The sequence below is a fragment of the Rhinatrema bivittatum genome, chromosome 2 (assembly GCF_901001135.1).
Source record: "Rhinatrema bivittatum chromosome 2, aRhiBiv1.1, whole genome shotgun sequence".
Lineage (NCBI taxonomy): Eukaryota > Metazoa > Chordata > Amphibia > Gymnophiona > Rhinatrematidae > Rhinatrema > Rhinatrema bivittatum.
The window spans coordinates 544,193,782-544,207,652 of record NC_042616.1 but is presented as its reverse complement, the minus strand read 5'-3'; the positions used below and the strand labels follow the sequence as shown (position 1 = coordinate 544,207,652).

General features: G+C 42.8%; 1 protein-coding gene across 6 annotated transcripts in view; it reads left to right on the top strand.

The window, feature by feature from the left end:
• The window catches only part of LOC115085172 (beta-Ala-His dipeptidase-like), a 207,107-nt gene that overhangs the window by 2,507 nt on the left and 190,729 nt on the right, over window positions 1–13,871 (top strand). For 4 of the 6 annotated variants that reach the window (XM_029590868.1, XM_029590867.1, XM_029590871.1 and 1 more), the window contains exon 1: window positions 2,239–2,415. The exons of 1 other annotated variant lie outside the window; for it this stretch is intronic. Coding sequence is in view for 1 of the 5 variants with exons in the window: in XM_029590866.1 (XP_029446726.1) it covers window positions 2,713–2,718 (6 nt within the window). In the remaining 4 variants the exon portion in view is untranslated. Of the gene's footprint in view, window positions 1–2,238; window positions 2,416–2,507; window positions 2,719–13,871 lie in introns of those variants that run through there. One more of the 6 variants, XM_029590866.1, reaches the window with a different exon arrangement.

Sequence of the window (13,871 nt, the reverse complement as noted above, 5' to 3'; positions counted from 1 at the left end):
TACTACTTAGTTATTTAGGAAAAATGTGACATTTAAGTTGGAGATTTTTTGGCTCAGTTCTTCCAGGCTCCAGGTCACATGATATACTTATGACGGGTCAGTTTGGTGTGCTTATAGGAGCTGTTGAAACACATGCTGCAGGGACAATGCACAAGCGAGTCAGACAGATAACGTGTGGGCCGGCTTTGAAGAAAATCCCCTCGACTGATATTTTCCTGCAATCTGCCCCTGGTATGCACATCCAGTCACGTCGGGCCTGGGTAGGAGAGAGTGGATTGCAGTAGCTTATGTCTATCTTTGGGTTTCAGGAGAAGTAGGGGATTGAAGGAGAGGAGCTTTTGAGAGTCTTGGCCTTATCCCTGGGGGGGGGGGGGGGGGCATTGATTTGAAGGAGTCCTACTGCTTGTGAGAAGATTTTGGGAAGAAGATTGATCAGTCCAGAGGGGAGGGTGCACTCTGGTATCCCAAAGGGTTGTATCAAAGGATTTTTGCCCAGGCGACCAGTAATTAGCAAAGGTGAAGGGAAGTACTGAGGCTTTTGAGAAATTTGCATTGCAGTTTGAGTTTTTGACCCATTTAGAACTTTTTCTAAAAGTTTTGGACTGAGGGATATTTGTCCATCTTGACCAGTTTATGCTAGAGATACATTCTAGTTATCCCACCTTCATTGCTGAGGATATGTTTTCTATGGATGAAGGTGCAAGATCTAGGAAAGAGGTGAGAAGATCTAAAATGGACAAGGAAACTATATATTTTAGTGATGGTGATTTGTCTGGTGCGGGTTTTGATTTTTGTGATTTTGGCCTGGATACTTTTAAGTTGCAGTAAACAGATTATTTTGAACACCACTTGGGTCTCCATTGGATCATTTTTCTTTTTTATACCCAGCGCTCTGGCTGAATGGATGGATGCTAGTTTGAACCCTATTTTCTACTCATCTCACTAATTTTGGCCTCTTTGCTCTTGGGCATTTTGGCAACTGCTGGAAATCTTCCAGCTAAAGCGTGAGCCTTTGACTGTTGTAAATGACTGTGCCAGGGGCCCAGAAAAATTGTATTTCCCCCACATCCGGACTTGGATCCAAAGTCATTAGTATCCCTGGTTGCAGCTAACTGCCAAAATGGAGGACCAGCTACATAAGTATCCCTGGTGACCTACTAGGGCTCAGAACACCCCCCCCCCCCCCCCCCTAGGCTCTGAGCCCTGCACTGTCTGACTTAAAATGGCACCAACTAGTCACATTCCAACTTATGCTCCTTCATATGATAGGACATAAGTTGAAATGCGGCTAGTCAACATTGTTTTAAGCCAAATGGTGCGGGACTCAGAGCCTAGGAGGCTGTTTGGGCCCTACTAAGTCACCAGAGATACTAAGGTATGACTGGGAGGGATCTGGGAATCTATCAGGGGGTTCAGAGGTTGGTGAGAGCAATTATTTTAAAGGGGAGAGGTTGGGAAGCTCAAAGGGGTCACTATCACGTGGCTTTGGTGGCCTGCTATAACCCATGGTAGTTTTCCATATGATATTTTAACAAGGAGAAAATACCATGCTGTTTTCCTAAGCTATAGTACCAAGTATCACAGCTTTGTAAACCCCATGGAATTTTCCTCCTCTGGGAGAAAATACTGTGGCTTAGTAAATGAGCCCCTACATTTGTAACTGAAGCAACAGAGGGTGAAACAAATTAAACCTTGGCTTCCCTAGTTGTCCATATCTCAAAGTCACCACAGAACTAACAGAATTAGGAACATGCTGAGAGAGATGGAGATATTATAGTATATTTAGGGCAATAAAGAAGTCTCCTGATATATTATTTCCTGATATTTCACTTTGGTGTAATATTCTACCAGCTGATTGTTGGGACATAACCATGAAATGGAAGTCAGGCCAGTCATTTTATTAGAAATGAACTTTTAAGTTAGGGTCGGGGCCATGCTCATCCCCCACAGATAGAAATTTAAGACTGGCAATCAGATTGTCCTTTCTATGTAGGGGATCTGTGCAGGCAGCAAAAAACAAAACAAAACTAGAAATAGCCTCTCTGAATTTAGAAATCAGGTCCAAAACACGTAGAAAAGAAAAACATTGCATGCAGGACTCTGTGGTAAGAAAAACATGCTGGGGACAATTTTCAAACTCTTCACATTGGGGCAAAGTTTGCGGTTACTATTTACCTGCGGACTTTGCACCATTTTTCCAAATGAAATACGCACGTACTTTAGCTTCTAAACCTGCCTCAGACACAAAGTACCCCAGGACGTTCGTGCCTGCATTTTTTTCTGTGAGCGCTTTGAGAATGCACTGCGGGCCTGCTCTTTCCTTCCCTCGGATATAAACGGGGCGCTCCTCCTCTCGATGCAGCTAAGGCATTGGCGCTTTGACGTTGTGCCACCTAGAGGAAAGGCAACTTTCAGGTAAGCCACCTAACTTTTCAGCTTGCCCCGATTGTTGTTTAGATGCCTCTCTTTTCAAGCGCATCCCTGTTGATCGAGATTTGCTCAGTTAGCTCCTCTGTGAATCTTCTGCACGTCTACAGTGATAAAAAAAAAATAAAAAATCTACAACCTCCTGATGAGCGGGAATGAATCCAGCACTAAAATAGTTAAGAGAAAGGGGAAAAAAAAAACAGGAAAGCAATTTAAGCAATCCATAGGAGGATCCTGTAATTTTCCAGCTGAAGAACTTGCTACTCACTGCACCCTTACACATACATGATGGTAAGTCTGTTTTCTTTAATTATTGCCCTGTTTGAATGCCTCGGTGAGACCTTTGACTGCAAAGTCCCAAGTGTAGCAAGATAGGAAAATAAGAGCTTGCTGGTAAAGCAAGTACAACAAACTGCAGGAGGAAAATTTACAACAGACTCTTATGCAGGAGCCATTAAGCTTTTATTGTTTTGCTTAGAAAAAGTAGTGAGAAAAATGTAAAAGAAAATAAAATCTGTTCTATAGAAGTATTTATAGTTAACATTTTGAGGGGGAGGGGACTTAGATACAATCAATTTATTCCTGATTATTTTATCTTAATTTGGAAATTGCTTGCTACTAAATGAAAATAAAAGGGCAATTTTCAAAGTGATTTCCTCCAGTAAAAGGCATTTTATCCCTGTAAATCCACTATCTGAAAACTGGCCAGCCTCAATGCTGCGAAATGTTTGTGCCTTGTTCCCCGAAAGCGTGGACGTTTAGCCACATAAGGGCTGATGTAATAAGGGGCGCTACCGTTAGTGCAGAATTTTACTCCTGCTTCAGCGCACATTTTTCTGTGGTAAGTTAACTCTGGTATGTAATAGGGGTTTTAACTTAAAAAAATGCAAACTAATCCAGGAGTAAAAAACAGCACTAAGAGTAGTGTGGGTGCATGCCAATCCCATATAAAAGAAGATATTAGCTATTCCTCAGCAATGCAGAGAGGTGCGTTTTTATAGTGCAGACAGCTTAAAGCACCTTTCCTTAATGCTGGAAATTTAACTCCTGGGTCAGAGCAGGTGGCTATGTTGTGCTATTGCTGTGCCCTGTGTGGTGGTGTCTAGCTGCTTCTACCAGAATGGGCACAGCAATAGAATAACTTTGGCCACCAGAAATGTGAGTTTACTCCACCTCAGACCCAGGAGATTAATTTCTGGTGCTCTGCTCTTAGGGAGGGCACCTACAGCTGAACAGTACTTGAAAGTCGGGATGCCCAACACCAAGTGCATACCATTCAGCTGAAAGTGCCTTCCCAAGAAACCTTATGTTTTATTTGGCTGTAGATGCAATCCTCAGAGAGCTTATGCCTTCTTTGGTTTGAGATGCAGTAAACTCACATTTCTGGTGGCCAGATTTATTCTATTGCTGCACCAATCTGGTAGAAAGACACTACCACGTGGGCATAGCAACAGAATGTCAGGGCCACCAGAAATGTGATTTAACTTTTGGTCCATCTCAGGCCAAGGAATTAATCTGAAAATCCACTTAAGTGTATTAAACCAGGAGTACGAAGGTAGCATTTGAAGCTGGAAGGAGTGTGATCAAAATGAACTCGTATGCAAGATTGTGCCCAAGTTGGGATGCCCAGTGGCAATCTCACATGCAAGGCCATTTTGACAAGTGAAATCAAAGGGTGTGCTCTCTGGAACAGGCACCAATGTGCATACTGCTCAGCTGTGGGTGCCTTCCCTGGAGAGCTTATCCTTTGATTTCACTTGGCATGCCTTACCCAAATGGTTTTGCATGTGAGATTTGCCCAAGATGGGATGCCCAGTGCCAATCATGCATGTCGGATCATTTTGGTCACACTCCTTCCAACTTCAAGCATTTACCTCCTTACTCCTGTTTTAATTAAATCATTTTTTAAAGCACTTTTCTGCATTACTGCGGAGTTTTCAGTTTAACTCACATTTTAGCATGGTATGCTTATTTAACTTCTTTTTGATTTGAATCCCATTTGCTTACTGCACCCAATAGGAACTCCTGTTTTTACCAATGCACATTAAGTAAAACTCGTGCTAAAATTTAACTCCGATTTTAGCGCAGGTGTTCTTACATCGGTCCCATTAAGAGCAGATGTTCCCCGGGGATATGCTTAATTATACTTCTTCAGGGGTAAGAAATGTTCTCGGATGACAGTACATTATTTTAATCCCCTTCACAGGTAGCCACACTTCATAGACTGCTAAGCACTGCCAGCTCTTTGCAGTTTGGAAAAACAAATCCTCATGCACTGCAAATAGTAATAAAAGCTGTAAAATTATTTTTTCCTCGACTCCTAAGATTCTCCTTCTCCTCAGATACTCTCTCAGAATTTAGGGATCCTCTTCCCAATGAAAATAGAGAAAACCTGGATGTGCTCTCAGCAAGTCTCTCTCTCCTGTGACATTTAGGAAAAGAAACCCTCCAGAGTCCTTTTAACTGAACTTCTCTTAGGATTCTCTTCCAACCAGGGGAGAAAGCAAGTCACACTCTTTCAGTGGAAGATGATAAAGCCATTTGCCCTCTTCTAGCCTGGAGCCCAGAGAGCAAGCAGACTCTTGTTGCTTCTCTCCATCTCCCTTGTTAAAAATTCTCCTCAGACCTCTAGGAGTTATTCCATCTCTACTGTGCATTTCCTATGAGCAACTTAACAGTTTAACTCAGCCTTCGCTGCACAGCCAGAGGAGGCCATTTCTTCAACTCCAAACTTTATGAACAAATAAATATGTAAAGAGAGTCTTACTGTAAATAAATCGGAGATAACAGTGACCAGAGCAGTTTGGGTCTCCGCAAATAGAAACAGGTAAAAGATTATTCTGCAGTGTTAGGCCATATTAGCTGCTGAAGCATATAGACTGAACAAAGTATGGCATGACTAGATACACACACAAGAGGAAAAACCCCAGAATCCTCTGCTTCCAAGTTAGCAGTTCATCCTTTGCAACCAACTGCATTGAATACTGTAGATAGAAGCAGTGAAAATGCTAATTGACAATAAAACAGAGAACAAAGTACTTCATGCATAGTAAAAGCATGAACAACAGCATTAGCAACAGAAACAAAAAAGGCTGCTGTATAAGCAAGACAATGGTGAAAAAAACAGAAAAACACCTGTGAGGACAGGATAGGAGTCCCCAGTTATAACCTATAGCACTCTTTAGGAGATGGACCCTTGCTGCCTCTCATACTAACCATTATTCCTTCTTGAACCTCATATTTATGGAATGTTCCTGCTGTTTAACCTATAATGAAGGCTAGTCAGCTCTACATTATCAAAGCATAACCCCCCCTCAGGATAGGGGGCACCACTCAGTCCTTGACTGCAGAGCTGGCAGAACCCATTGTGCAAACTGTGCACTTGCACAGGGCGGCAGCTCCAAGGGAGTGGTGGACTGGGACCCTCACAGCCAAAATGGAATGGAGGCTGCAGGGCCATCTAGTACACTCCACCTCACCGTTGGCCCGAAGTAAAAAAAAAAAGGCTGGCAGACCGCCCATGGCATAGGAGCTTCCAAAGGAGGCCTGCCAGCTCAGGTTTAATTATCGGATTGGGCTACCTCACCTGGGACCCTGTCTCCACCCTTCCCGCTTCTCAGGGCCGGGCTCAGTGCTACGTCACCTGGGACCCCGTCTCTGCATTTCCCGCTCCTCGGGGCCAGGCTCAGCACTTCTACATCGGAGATCCTGCTTCAGTGCTTTCACTCTCCAAGACCTGGCTCAGCGCTGCGACATTACTGGACTGTGTCTCTGTGTCCCTGCTCCTCGGGGCACCTCTCAGCGCTTCTACATTGCAAGGTCTTGCTATTGCACTGCTGTGTCTAAGGCAGCCACTCTGCGCTACTACTCTACTCGTACCTGCTACAGTAGATCCCCGCTCTAGCCCTGCTTCAGCATATCAGAGTACAAGCCTCTACTTCTGCACCTCCTCTCCTCAGGGGCACTCCCACGTGGTCCTGCCCCATTGTCCTCGGAACTGCAGTGGCCTTTCACCCCTTGAGGCCTTCTCTCCCTCTCCCTCCGAGAGTACCTCGTTCTTGGACTATACCTAACCTTAGTAACACTCTTTGCCTCCAGCTGCGTACTCTTTCCAGGACCAGCTACACAGAGGTGCGCCTAAGACCAGCCGGTCCCAGCACCCAAGGGCTCAACCTGCAGGGAACGAGGGCCAGTACTGGCAAAGTTCCTGTTTGCCTCTTTTCCTGGCCAGCCTCGCCTCCTGATGGTGGGGACCTGTGGGGCCCAACCCCTCAGGTAGCGTTAACCCCACCTGGGGCCAAAGGTCCACAAATCCTAACAAATAAACCATGCTGTAGCTACATGATGTTAGATTCCATTTTAGAAGTTACCACCCAGGAAAAAGATCCGGGTGCCATAGCTGATATTACAATGACATCATCAGCTCAGTATGTTGTGGTGCTCAAAAAAGCAAACAGAATGTTAGGAATTATTAGGAAGGGAAAGGCAGATAAAATGGAGGATGTCATAATGCCTCTGTATTGCTCCTTGGTGAGACCGCACCTTGAATACTGTGTGTAATTCTGGTCCCTGCATCTCAAAAAAGATATAATTGCACTGGAGAAAGTATAGAAAAGGGTGACAAAATGAAAAAGGGCATGGAACAGCTGCCCTAAGAGGAAAGGCTAAAGAGGTTAGGGCTGTTCAGTTTGGAGAAGAGGCGGCTGAGGGGGGATATGGTAGAGGTCTACAAAATCATGAAAGGACTTGAATGGGTAAATGTGAAATGGTTATTTACTCTTTCAAATAATACAAGGACTAGGGGGTTCACTCCTGATGTTAGCCAGTAGCACATTTAAAACAAATCAGAGAAAATTGTTTTTTAATCAATGCTCTTGATTCTAAAGTGTGGAAAATTATTTGGACTTCAGCTCATCGCATAACCATTTGTTCAAGAATAGCAGAACTTACGGTTTGCCTGCTCCATAGATCCTATCACACTCTTTTTTTATTCGACGCAGCCGTTGGCGAAACACGGGTCCGTGTCGGGGGACCCCGTGTGCATGAAAGATTGTGTTCAATATATACAGTGGAGTTGCCATCCTTTGAATAAAAGAATTTTTGGATTTATACACTCATTTAAAATCTGGGACTGTATCACTCTATTCCAGCATTTGTTCTGGTTTCTATAGTTTGACTGAATGCTGGCCGCAGCTCGGTTGCTTGTGGTTTGTTACCCCTTGACAACTTGCCATGTCATAAAAATACATGAGAGCTCTTTGTGTGAAATATGTAAGAGTTCCTTTTTGTTATATGTTTCTAACATCTTCCAAGTTTATAAGAACATAAGACTTGTCATACTGGGACAGACCAAAGGTCCATCAAGCCCAGCATCCTGTTTCCAACAGTGGCCAATCCATGTCACACGTACCTGGCAGGATTCCAAGGGGTAGATAGATTCCAAGCTGCTTAACCCAAGAATAAGCAATGGATTTCTGCAACTCCACCTTAATAATGGTTAATGGACTTTTCCTCCAGGAACTTGTTCAAATCTTTTTTTAAATGGAGCTACACCAACAGCTTTCACCACATCTGCTGCCAACGAATTCCAGAGCTCAATTATTCATTGAGTAAAAGAATATTTTCTCTTATTAGTTTTAAATGTATTACCTAGTAACTTCATTGTGTGTCCCCTGGTCTTTTTACTTTTCGAAAGAGTAAACAACTGATTAACATTTACTCGTTCCATTCCACTCATTATTTTATAAGATCTCTATCCTATCTCCCCTCAGCTGTCTCTTCTCCAAGCTGAAGAGTCCTAAGCTCTTTAGCTTTTCTTCATAGTGGAATTGTTCCATCCCCTTTATCATTTTGGTCGCCCTTCTCTGTACCTTCTCTAATTCTGCTATACCTTCTTGAGATGTGGTGACCAAAACTGTACACAGTACTCAAGATGAGTTTGTTGTGCTCTGTATTTTTGTGCCACAGTTGCTTGATATACTTCTGCTTTGTGTGGTCTTTGTATGCCAGAAAATCATTAAATAAAGAGTTAGAAAAAATAAATATAACATCAGTCAAGCATGAAACACAAAATATTTTCATTTATTTATTTATTTAAAGTTTCTTTTATACCGATGACCGTTTACACATCGCATCGGTTTACAGTTAAAAAGGAACAAATGGGCAGAACCCTTACATATAACATTGAAAAAACAGGTTAACTTTTGGGCAGGGCCCTTACATGTAACTGAGAACAAGGTGGTTAAAAGTGGGATAGGGTATAGAGCTGACTATGCCGCGAGCGTCCGTGATATCAATAAATAGATACAGCAAAATCAGCAAAATCACAACTATTTACAAAAGCTAATTACATAAGTAGCCGAGTCAAAGTACAAAATCGATGGGCATGAGATGTATTCCGAGAAATAGATTCCTAGTCATGTAGCAAATTCTTAGTTACTCAATTTTTAGTTAAACAGTGGGGGTTTATGTAATGGCAGGTGATGTGTGGTAAGCTTGCTGGAAGAGCCATGTTTTCAGTTTTTTCTTGAAAGTGGGTGTGTATGTTTCCAGGCATATATCGGGAGGCAGGGAGTTCCATATGGAGGGGCCAGCGAGAGAGAAAGCTCTGCTTATGGTAGATGATAATTTGAAAGATTTGATGGGTTGGGCACGTAGGGTTCCTTGGAGGGCTGTACGTGTGGGTCTATTCGAGGTACGGGGGAGGAGTGGGGGGTTAATCCAATTGAGGTTAGAGTTCAACAGACTTTTGTGGATGATGGAAAGGGCTTTATAGAGAATTCGGGAGTGTATAGGGAGCCAATGAAGTTCGATAAGTGTGGGGGTGATGTGATCTCTTTTTTTTGAATTTGATAGTATCCTAGCGGCAGCGTTTTGTAGTAGTTGTAAGGGTTTGGTATAGGTGGCGGGAATGCCTAGAAAGAGTGCATTACAATAGTCTACCTTAGATAAAATGATAGACTGGAGTACAGTGCGGAAATCAGAAAAGTGTAGCAGTGGTCTGAGTTTTTTTATGGTTTGGAGCTTGAAATAGCATTCCTTGATGATAGATTTGATGAAGGGTTTGAAAGTAAGATGGTTATCAATAAGGACACCAAGGTTGCGAACGTGTGTTGGGAAAGATGTGGATGAGTATGCAGGTGGGATGTCTGGGAGCGGTGGCCTATTAGATATGATTAAGAGTTCAGTCTTGCTGGGATTTAGAGCTAGTTGCATGTCATTTAGTAATTTGTTGATAGAGGAAAGACAGGCTTCCCAGTTAAGCAGAGCAGTATGGAGAGAGTCAGAGAATGGGAAGATGAGTTGCACATCGTCGGCATAAATGAAATGCTTGATGTGGAGGTTAGTGAGGAGGGTAGTGAGGGGAAGCATGTATATATTAAATAGGGTAGAGGAGAGGGAGGAACCTTGGGGAACACCTTGGGGAAGATTGATGGGGTCAGATTCATTGTTATCTACTAATACAGTGAAAAGGCGATCCTGGAGATATGATCGTATCCAGGATAGGGCATTGCATACAAGGGCATTGCATACAAGGTATAATCTTTTAAATATTTCAGAAACCACACAATGTCCTATCTCAATTGAAAAATAAGAGGATGATTATAAGATCGTTTTCAATGGGGAAACTCCTTGTGAAATTTCCCTTTAAAAAATGTGACTGTCACACACACTGAGAATATAAATGTGCCTGCATGCTTTGCAGCTGCATGGGAGAAAGTGCAAAGTAAGTATGTGCCAGAAAAATACATGGAGATTAAAAAATTAAATCTCTGTGTGTATGTTCACCCCCTCCCCCCCCAACTTAACTGTCTACTTTTTAATGCTGTTTAAAGGGCGCATGCAGACTTTTATCCACATCCCAGAGAGAGGGTGTGAGGGAGCATGCAAAGAACTCCCTCAGAATACCAGGACCAGGTATAGCTATCTATGCTGGTCCTCCTTAACTCTCAAGCCCGCACGGGATTCTGGAAATGGGTGGAGCCCTGTAATCAGGGATAAGAGACCAGAGCCAGAGGGATGAAGGAGGCCCAGGAAGAGATACAGAAACCTTGAGAATACCAGCTGTTAAGTTTTGATTGTTTTGTTGAATTGCTCAAACCAACTGATTTGTTTATTACTGCTTAACAATAAAGATACTTATAAAGATTATTGCCAGAGTCCAGCCTGGAGTCTGTCCTCAGGCTAGTCCTGACCGCTTGGCATCACAGATGGTGTAGAAGTGGGATTGCTTGCCTAAGCAGGAAGCGCAGGTAAAGCCTGCAACTGCAGCAAAAGAAAAAAAAAACCAAAAACCTACAAAGTATTTTTCTTTCTCCTGGGACCTCGCAGTTTTACTCTCCCAACTGAAGCTACAACAGGCTAAAGGGGGTAGCTCTGCCTCCACAGTCAAGCAGTGAGTCGGGGCCTTATAAGCCAGCAGTTTTTTTTTTCTCCTCACTCTCCAGTCTAGAGAGATATTCAGCAGGGAAGTGGCTCATTAGCAGGCAAGACGAAGCAAGTAATCCCGATCCTTGCTACAGAGCAGCAGCAATTAAAAAATGACATACAGATACAACTTGACCAGCAGCAGTGGAAGTAGCGGTGGTGGTAAACGTCCATACACCACTTCAAAAGGTGTTGATCCAGTGGATGTTGCTGGATGAGAATTAACGGCTAATTCAGCCCATGGTAACAGTTCGGCCCAGTTATTCTGACGGCAATTCACATAGGCCCGAATGAACTGTTTCAGTGTCCGATTCATCCGTTCTGTTTGGCCATTTGATTGAGGATGATAGGCTGATGTATAGTCTAGAGAGATGTCGAAGAGTTTGCACAAGGCCTTCCAGAATTTTGCCGTGAATTGTGATCCTCTGTCCGATACTATGTGCTTCGGTAGGCAGTGAAGGTGAAAGATGTGGATTATGAAGAGCTTCGTATTCTCCAAGGCTGAAGGTAAGCCAGGCAGCGGCACGAAATGGGCCATCTTGCTGAAACGGTCGACTGTGACCCAGATGGTATTCATACCTCCAGAGGGGGGAAGATCAACTATAAAGTCAGTAGCGATATGCATTCAGGGCTGCTCCAGAGCTGGAAGCGGTTGCAGAAATCCCCACGGTTAGCCAGAAGTAGGTTTGTGCTTGGCATAGTTGGCACAAGATGCTACGTAGGAGACTGTATCTTCCTTGATAGTTGGCCACCAATAATACTTCTGGAGCTTCAGCAGGGTACGGCGTTGACTAGGATGGCCAGCCAGTTTGGAATTGTGAGCCCAATAGAGCACTTTTTTCCTGAGATGTTTAGGCACGATGGTTTTACCAGCGGGTACAGAATGGGTAGCACACAAGATGACTTTTTTTGGGTCGATTATGTGCTGAGGTTCTTCGGGAACATCATCCGAGAGAAAGGAGCGTGACAAGGCATCAGCTCTGGTATTCTTGTCTCCGGGGCGATATTTGAGCACAAAGTCAAAATGGTTAAAAAATAAGGACCATCTGGCTTGTCTATGGTTAAGACGTTGCGCATGGCGGAGATACTCTAGATTCTTATGATCCGTAAACACGGTAATTTGATGTTGAGCGCCTTCGAGCCAAGGCCACCATTCCTCAAATGCCAATTTAATAGCCAGGAGCTCTTTATCTCCGATCCCATAGTTCTTCTCTGCCGGTTTGGTAGTGAAGAATTTTTACACTGTTACAAGAGCAATTTATAAGAGTTCTTTATTAAGAAATCTAATTTAAAAAATCAATTTTAATGAATGAATAATCCAAAAAAACATATCTGAGATACAAAAAGCAGTATAAATACATCAAGAGTAATCCTTAACATGATCCATGTTTCCCCATAGCTGTCTCAAATGGACGCAAAAGGAGATATCTCTTTAAAAAAAACCCAAAAAACAACCCAGAATCAGGTAAAACAGACAGTAAAGACCCTGCTGCAAGGTAAAAGAAGACAGAAGACAGGTGATTTAATCAAAGCACTGAATCCGGAGGACTTGTTTGCCTGCGATTGCTATCCTGCCTTCATCACAGGCTGGACCCATCACTAGCCACTGCCTATCACTCCAGCGGCGCCTTGGCGGATTTCCACGCTTTTCCATACAGCCCCACCCTCTGCTGTCATCGTAGGGTGCCAGGTGATTTAATCGAAGCACTGACGCCGGAGGCACCTGAGCTGATAAGGCACATGCATCTGTCATGTGTACAAAGGAACATGACAAAGGAGCTTGCCCCTTTGTGCACCCCTTCATGCTCACCTTACTCACTACACCTACCATGTCCTAAGATTGTATCAGTAAGTACTGAATATCATCCCCGTTTGATCAAAAGAATATACCATTCATCATGGGTTAAGGTTGCTATAGTCAATCCAGATATCTGCCTTCCCATAGAACTCTTAGTCACATTCCATTATTACCTATTGCAACCCTTGTTATATCTACTATGTTAATTATTCTTTTGGTTCATGCACAGTCGATAGCAAATCTGCTATCATATACAATTTACTTGCATCTAGATCTCATGATTGTCTATACATTACAGAAACTTGGCTCAAAGACTGTGATGTTCCAGTTCCTAACCATTGTTGCCCACCAAATTTTTCTTACATTTTCAAGGCCAGACAAGGTCGTAGGGAGGGGGTTTAGATTTTTTCTTCAAAAAACATAGGAAGTTACCAAGGTAGATGTTTTGATCCCACTACAATATTAGCTGTTCTGTTTAAAATCTGATATTATTAATATTTTTCTCTCCTATTGTCTCTCTGGACTGTTGGCCCATAACTCCTCTCCCCTCACTGAATAATCAATTCATCTTGATTTGAATCTCGCCAATACCATAATTTTAGGAGATTTCAACTCCCATATCCTGTGCAGGTCTTTTTTTTTTTTTTTACACATTCTCCTCCTATGGGTGGCAACAGATTATCTCTGCCCCACACATAAGAAAGGTCATTGTCTGGACTTGGTCTTTGTCAACAATGCTGATTTTTCTCTTGATGGTGGAAATGTCTCTGAAAATGAGATCCCATGAAGTAATCATTCCCTTATAGCCTTCTTATTCACATCCTCTTGCAATAGCCCGAAAAGTTAGCTTCAGAATTATTACCTCTACTAGAAAGTAACACTTGCAATTCTCCCGATGAATTCCTCCAGCTCTGGTATTCCTCACTAACATCATCCCTTGATAGACTCATACTCGTGAAGACTTTTATAAAGAAAAGGGTTAAAACTGCTTCATGGTTCAATAATTCTCTGAAAAAAAGAAACATGAACTGAGAAGACTAGAAAGGAAGTGGCATTGGTATCCAACCAAAAGCAATAAACTCTTATTTAATTTTCATCTTTCTGCCTACCAAGATGCTATTAAAACAGCAAAAAAAATCATACATTTATTCTACACTTGCCATCTCTTTCAGTAACCCCAAAGATCTTTATTTTTCTGTCAAACAGATTACTAATCCTT